Genomic DNA, 7,792 nt, shown 5'->3' with positions numbered 1-7,792 from the left:
CCTGCTCCCCGACTCTGCTGCCCTTGGCTCTTTTGTCATCTGCTTGCTCCCTCTCCATCCCTGCCCCAGGGGTGCCGGCATGCATGCAAGCACCGTGCCTCAGTTTCCCCTCTGCAGACTGCAGTGCTGCAGCTGGAGCTTGTGGCATCCCCCCAGAAAGCTTTTCTAGCAAAACTCATCATTATTTTCTGACCATGGGCTCTGCTGTACAATGCCAAGCCAGGATCCCGGCAGCCCGCCCTGGCAGTTCGTGCTCATGGCAAACCAGCTGGGTTGGCCCTCTCCAGAGGGCATGATTGGGCTGCTCTCTACCATCAGGGTCCTGCTCTTGTCCTACATGCATCCCCAAGCGTGTTACACCGGTGAGGGCTGGGCTGTGCCTAAGTGGGGCCGAAGAGACCTCCAGGAGACCAGCAGGGCTGTGTGCCACACGGGGGATTTGCACAGACATGGCTGCAGGGATGTCTCATTTTTTGCATTAATATCTTGAGGCTTTGGCATCCTCCTGGTGCTGCCAGCTCACCGGTGCAGCAAGGGCACCCTTAGCTGACTCACTGCATCCTTTACTTCTCTGGCATGGCATGCAGGGGGGTGGGATGCTGTTGCACGGCTTTTCCTGCCCCAACATCAGTATGGGTGGCTCCATAGCAAGACATGTATGCACAGTGCTATGGGACTTGTGACTTGCCCTTGGAGCCCTCGGGGGAAGGAGTTTCCCAGCCTGGGGGTGGCTCCCTTGCATCACTGCATCTCCGTTTGCATCTCATTTTCGGTGACGGCCATGGGTAAGGCATCTTCCTTAGCGGCAGGGAAGAGGGCAGTTAGTCGTGTGGTGGGGAATGCTGCCAGGACTGTGGCGGGGTGGTGAGCAGCGATGTTTGCACTGAGGCTGCCTGGTTTGCCAGGTTTGTTTCAAAACCTCTGCTTGGAGAGAAGAGCATGTCCTGGGACATTCCAGGTGGGAGCATGAGGACGAGGGCTAACGAAGGGGAAGAGGGACCAGCACAGATTCAGACAGCCTTTCTGAGGGAACCCTGGTGCACATCCGGCCCGAGGAGTGTATTTTATGGCAAGGTACTGTGCCTGGGGGCTGCAGTTAGAGCCAAACTGCTCTTAGCAATGCAAGTGTCCAGATACCAAGGGGACTTGACTTTGGTGTCAGTTCAGATAAGGTTTTTACCAACCTACGAGAGCAAAATTTATCAGCTGAAAGGTATCACACCTCATCCTCCCACACGCACTGGCCCTCAGCATTTTGCAGAGTCTTCCTGCAGCTCTGGCTGTGCTCCAGCAAAGAGTGCAGAGTTCACCTGTGTCTGGGAAAACCAAGCGCAGTGTGAACACTTGATTGGGTTTAAAATCTTTTTCTGCCTCTAACCTCTAGGACTGGCTGATGAGGCCAAGGTAGGCTGCATCCCAATGCATGCTCTCATCCCGTCTCCAGTTGCCTCTGTGTCTCTTGGGAGGCAGAGCCTTGGGATGGGATGCTCTGCCCCACTGCTGAAAGCATTAACACTGCCAGTCCTCCTGGAGAGCTGAATTTTCTCTGCTCGTTTTAGGTTGTTCCTCCTGATCTTACCATAAGTGGTCCTTCTTCCACCCTTTGAGGACCTATGGTCTTTTAGAGGATCATCCCCCAACAAGTTTATCAGTCGCTCCCTGGGGACATGGCAGAGAGAGGCACGAGCACTGTAGCTTAATGGGGTCAAGAGAGCTGCACCTCCTCCCCATCAGTGACATCTCTGTTGCAGCCTTGAAGACTTTCCCCTGGTACCTGCCAGCCTCCTCTGCCACTCCATCTCTCATTAGAGCCAGTGAGCTGCAGACATGGTACAAAGGCACCCAGATGCTTCGAGCAGCTGATAACACAGACCAGGCTCCCCTTGCCAACTGTGTCCCCTCCCGAGCTGGCAGCAGCTGAGAGTGGAGGGACATACCCTTGTTCAGAACCTGGTGATAACCCCACCTCAATGGGTAATTGCTCTTTTTTCCCTGGCAGCCCCCCCGAAGGAGCCAGTGCTGATGTGCCGGTCCAACAACTACCCAAAGGGTTTCTACTGCAGCTGGCACCTGCCCACTCCCACCTACATCCCCAATTCCTTCAACATCTCCGTCATGTAAGTGCCAGGGACGGAAGGGTGCCGTGGGGAAGGATGCTCCAGGGACATGCAAACTAGATGCTTTGTCCCCAGAAAGTCCCAGTTTCCCCAGAGGGGGCCAAGAAAGTCCCCAGCTCCCAGGTTGCCTTTCCATGTCCCCCAGGTCCGGCCTCTCTCCACCACTTGTCCACAGTGGGGGTTGTGCCTGCTGTTTTTCAGCACATTTGGCACAGTCACGCTCCCTTCTGCCGTGCACTGCCTGCGACCGGGCAGCAGCGTTGTCCCTTACCTAGAATTGGCGTGGCATGGCATCGTCCCCCACCCTGTTCCCAGGTCCTGGCACAGCTCTTGCACAGGCTGATGCTGTGTGTTGTCTTCTGGGGCTTTTGTCACCTGCAGAAAGGAGACCCCGTTTCTCTCACAGGGGGGGCAGAGCCAACCCCAACCCAGCAGGGTCTCATCCTTGCCTTGGGGCCAGCGTGAGGACATTCTCTGTGCAGGCTTAGGGTTAATCATCGCACATGAGCCTGCAAAATTCCCCGGCAGGGGGAAGCAGCCCTTTGGCTGCGGCAGGGGCTGGTGCATGGGGACAGCAGGCACAGCGCTGCTGCTCCTGCCTCCTCCCTGCAGCAACGTGGGTGCATCCCCTGCCCCAGCACTGCTTCATAGGTAACAGCTCTTCTCGCCTCTACTTTCCAGACACGGCACGAGAGAGATGGTCTGCGAGAAGGATGTCTTTCCCAAAAACAGGTGTCACATCAGATACCTCCAGCTCTTCTCGACGGTGAAGTACAAGGTGACTCTGACAGTCACGAATGCTCTGGGCAAAAACTCCACCACTCTCACCTTTGACGAATTCGCCATAGGTAACTTCCACGGCAGCAACTGGCCTCTCCGAGACGGTGTTGGGGTTGGCTTGCTCTGCACGCAGCGTCGCCCACCGGAGCGACGGGCCGGGGAAGGGGCAGGCTCTCCAAATGGAGCTTCTGCCTGTCCCTCCATGAGATGGAGCCAGGGTCTGAGCCACGCTGGTATCCTCCCCGTGCCCCCCTGATTCTCACGCCCCTGCTGTAAGTGATGCCAGCACCTGAGAATCCTGGAGGAACCAGGCAGGATGCCCACTGGCAGCCCCTGTGCTGCTCCCGTCGGTGGCCTCGTGCCCTGCCTGGTCCCATCCCCTGTGGTCCAAGTCTCCCATGGTTTCTGGGTTCATCCCTGGTGGAGGTTGGGGAATTGACTGCCGTGAAGTGGGGCAGAGGGCTGTGAAACCGCTGTGGTCCAAATGGTATTGCCCTTCGTGCCCCTATGAGCGTTCCTAAAAGAAAGGTTTAGTGTTTGTGCTGGAAGCAGAGTCATGGGAATTAGGATTGGAAGAGAAATTAAAACGTCCCATTCTCTTCCCCTCAGAGAGCTTTATTGTCAGGATAAATCCCTCCCAAAGTCATCCTCCACCACCCCTTACCTAACATGCTTCTTAAAACCCTATTTCCCCCTTTACACCTCTTCACTGCCCAACCAGGGCAGTGGGTGCTGTGCAATGTGGGACAGGGAGCAACGGGTCTTGGGGGGTCAGGGTGTCCATGCCACCGGCTGTGCCGCAGGGATGCTGCCCGACCATGTCCGGACCCACGGTGCGGATGCTCCTCTGACTTTGAAGGACTGGCGTGGACCGAGCAATTCAGTGCTGAGAACAGCAAAGCAGGGAGCTGGGCACAGCGCTTTTGCCACCAGCCAAAGCTGGATCACAGCCCATGCTGTGACAAGACTGTCCATCCTCACAGAACAGGAAAAACGGGAGAGAATGGAATTCAGGAACACGTCGAAAAACAATTTGCTGGTTACATGTGGCAATTACTGGATCAGAAAAACAAATAAATGAATCCTTGAAGTGCAGCCAGCAGTCAGTCTTTGCTTTCGCTGTGCTGCATGTCCCAGTCCTGAGCGGCTGGAAGTGCTGGAGTGCAAGAAGAAGAGCTCCACTGCTATCCCAGATTTTACATTTCTACCCCAAATCCTGGAAAATGTCAAACAAGAAACAAGGTGCGAGCTCTGAACAGAGCAGGGAAATTATTTTGGAGCAGGGACTGTCCTGCCATGTCCCTGCATCTGAAGCTTGTATTCATCGGTGCATTGCAAACGTGGATAACAAGGCAAGGAGGTTAGCAGGGAAGTGTTGGAGTTTCAATCACTTGGGTGCCTTTAAATGGAAATTGTTGTGTTTGTGGAAGATACACTCCTTAAAAATGAAGGTAACCTCCAGCCCACAGGGCCCAGGGCAGCAATTAAGCTGCATTTTCTGAGTTCCTTGCATTCCCTCCTGCAGGAGTTCAGGGCATCGTCCTGTAACATCTGCATCCCACCCATGCCCTGCCTGGCTTCGCAAACATCTGGTCCTCCGTCCAGCACACAAGGGCAACCCCCCAGGGAAGCACACCCAGCTGCGAGCCCGGGGCATCCCGGCACCAGCACAAGCTGGATCCAGCCCAGCGGTTTGAACTCAGCCCGGGTCAGAGGAGCGGTGGTGAGCAGAGGACAGCCGTGAGCATGGGTGCCATATTGCTGCCTCTTGCAGGAGTGCCTGGAGGGGTGCAGGGTGCCTGGACACGTCCCAGGAGTTGTGGTGGTAGGTGAAACCTCCCATCACCACCTGGAAGATGCTCTTAACACCCGCCGGGATGGCACTTGGGGAAGGGGCGATGGGCTGGTGCTGACAGGAAGGGCTGTGTCCTGCACCCTGGAGCCACCCCACTCCCATAAACACCTCAATATCTCATGGGCTGAAAATCTCCATGTTCCGTACAGCTATGAAATTCTTCTCCTCGGGATTTGGTACAGCCGCTGTGCATAGGAAGGACAGAGTGACGGAGCATTCAGGCAGGCAGTGGGCAGGCTTAGCAGGGTCGTTACGAGATGAACTCAGCTGCCACCGATCAACATCCACCTACCCTGAACGGAGCTTCTACTTGTGCTGTCTCGGTGTTTCCAATTAAAACAAGCGCGCTGCGTTAGCGTATTTTGCCATGCAGTTTTGCCCCAGGTTGCCTGTTCACCTTGAAGAAGCTTCTGCTTTCCAGTGGCTCTTCTGGCTCTATGCAGCTGCAAACCTGGGGCTGTGTCCCGGCGTGGTGGGTGCAGGCAGTGTGGATCCAGCACCCAGTAGGTTCCCTGGGGATCTCTACCAGCATCAGCTGGGCTGAGGTTTCATCTTGGAAGTTGTGCTGGGTTTGGCTCTGCTAGATGGAGGGGTGGAAAACCTATGGCTCAGGACAAAGCCCTTGGATCGGCTCGTTGGAAAAATGCTGCGTGGGAGCATTGCAACATGTGCACGCATCCTGCTAAAATGGAGAGACGGTGTCAACCAACGGCTGCATGATGCTTCTGCTAAAATCCCAGGGCTGGGGATGTCAGGGCCTGCCTTGTGTTTTCCCCTTAGCCTAGAGAAAACCATCACACCTTCTGCATGGAAGTTAAACCCCAGGGGTGAAGCCCCGATCTCATACCCTGGCTGGAACCAACGTGAGAGCAGTGCAGGGCCAGCATCTCTCCCTGCCGGCACCGTCTGAGCCGGGAGCAGATGCACTGCTGGGTCAGACCACCGGCCCAGGCAAACACAAAAAGCCCCCTGGGAAGGAGTGACCTCCTTTGGTTTTGCTTCCTCTCTCCTTCATCCCTCCCTGGAGCCCCCAGCAGAAAATCCCTTCCACAGCCGCTCAGAAGATGGGCTCTAATTGAGTGGAAAATGACTGGTACTTTCTTTTGCTATCCTGAGCCCATGCCTTGCTGGCGGTTGTGCCGTGCTGGTTATTAGCAGCCAGCTGCGAGGGGTCACTCTGCATTGTCATTTTCAGTGATGACTGCAAAAGCATTTCCAGCGCTCTGGCCCCCACCTCTCGTTGGTAGGAGATCCAGGCTGCCTTCCTCCTCATCTTGCTCCTGGAAATTGTTTTCATAATTACGTCTTCTGCAAAGGTGAATTAATGAAGGTGAATGTGGGGAGAGCAAGGTTCTGCAAAGCTCTGCAGGCATCAGGGCTCCAGACGAAGGCGGGAGGAGGTGGGAAAGGGGCTGGAGGAGCTGGATGGGAGAGAGCCTTGAGGGAGAGGAAGGTGCCAGAGAGGAGTGAGGTGGTGTCTCAGGAGCTCCCACCTCCCTCATGATGGCTGGGACATGACAGCATGGGGACATTTGTGGCCCTCCAAGGACACAACCCCACCTTCCTCGTTTGTGTTTCAGCCCAAGAACCAGGTAGCTGGCGCATGCATCCCCCAGGAAAGCAGGGGCATCACCACCACGCAGCAACACTGGCATCCCACCTTAGCGCCTTTCTCCTCGTGTGGGCCTGGGGCAAATTAGCAGAAGACACGCAGCATTAAAAGGAGGAAGGCAGTGTTGGACGGAGCCTTGCAGGCATTGGTGCCTTCCCCAGATCTGCCACCCATCCCTTGTGTGACCTTGGGAAGGTCATTTGATCCTCCCAGCTCCAGCTCTGGAGCGATTAAGGCGCAGAGCATCTCGAAGGGGCTGCATGAGGACAAATGCGCCCATGTCTGTACAAAATTCGGAGTCTCTGAACGCGGGTATACAGTTGCCTAGGCAGAAGGTCAGTTCAATTCATACTACTTAGGGAGGCAGAATTAAATTACCCAGACTGACATTTGGCTAAGACATGGAGTTTAATGTCCCTCTGCTCATGGAAAATGCCAGGGGATATTTAATGGCCGCAAGGGATCCATTTTAGTGCTCATTGGAGAGACGGGATGGGCGATAGGCCCCTGGGTGCTGCAGGGTCTCAGCTGCCTTTCTGAACCACTGGCTCTGTCTTGAGATGTGTCTAACAGCAGCCAGGAGCGATGGATAGCGGAGGACTCACAGTTAAGCGTGAGCGTGCAGTGCCTTTAGGAAAAGCCTCTCTCCACGGCTCTTCTTGCACACCGAGCCCTCGCTTGGACGCGGCAGCTGAAAACCAAGCGGGAAGAGCTGTGAGTCGCCTCCCGGCCAAGTCCCCTTCCAAGGAATGTCTGATGATGCTCCCTCGGCTCTGTGGGATAATATTACATCTGTTTTTGTAGCCGCTTAACCAGTACTCAGCCTAATGCCCATCGTCCATTATTATTATTACTATTATTGCTTTTATTACATTACTGCCTGCAGGCCCTTGCCGAGGACAGGGCTCTATTATGCTGGCTGATGTACAGCCAGACAGCCCCTGCCTCCTCATGTGCGGGCTAAATGAAAGCAGACAAAGGCCGGGGAAAGAGGAACGCTCGTCCCCGCGTGTGCAGGAGGGACCCGGGAGGCTGCAGAGGATAAAGGACTCCTTCAAGGTCACACAGGAATGGGGGAGCTGAACACAGCCCGTCTCCCATCGCTCCTCAGCTGGCCCCTGCAGAACAGGCCCTGATGTTGCCCATGATGAGCACAGCGTAAGGAGGTTTGTCCTAAGAGACATAGGTTTGTCCTAAGAGACGTAGCTCTGTCCTCGCCGGACCGGCTGCCGGAGGCGCAGTCCCCTCCCCTGGCTCTTGCATCCCCACCGCCTTGGAGGGACGTGGCAGGAAGAGCTTTGACTTTGTGCTTTTGGAGGGGCTGGCACTGCTGCGCTGTCGAGGCTGGGCAGGAGCCCCGCGGGTGGGGGGACACACGGGGAGGCAGCAGGGGCTGTTGGTTTTCCCATTAACCCGCAGCGCCGTTTG

The 7,792-nt window shown here is 55.7% G+C and overlaps 1 protein-coding gene across 1 annotated transcript in view; it reads left to right on the top strand.

The window, feature by feature from the left end:
• The window catches only part of CNTFR (ciliary neurotrophic factor receptor), an 85,831-nt gene that overhangs the window by 61,500 nt on the left and 16,539 nt on the right, over window positions 1-7,792 (top strand). Inside the window, exons 3-4 of the mRNA XM_009889724.1 lie at window positions 2,000-2,117; window positions 2,799-2,965. Coding sequence (XP_009888026.1) covers window positions 2,000-2,117; window positions 2,799-2,965 — 285 coding nt within the window. The remainder of the gene's footprint in view (window positions 1-1,999; window positions 2,118-2,798; window positions 2,966-7,792) is intronic.

The sequence above is a fragment of the Charadrius vociferus genome, unplaced genomic scaffold, assembly GCF_000708025.1.
Source record: "Charadrius vociferus isolate BGI_N301 unplaced genomic scaffold, ASM70802v2 scaffold37, whole genome shotgun sequence".
Taxonomy (NCBI): domain Eukaryota; kingdom Metazoa; phylum Chordata; class Aves; order Charadriiformes; family Charadriidae; genus Charadrius; species Charadrius vociferus.
Note: the sequence above shows the minus strand (reverse complement) of the source record. Positions and strands in the feature narration are given on the sequence as shown.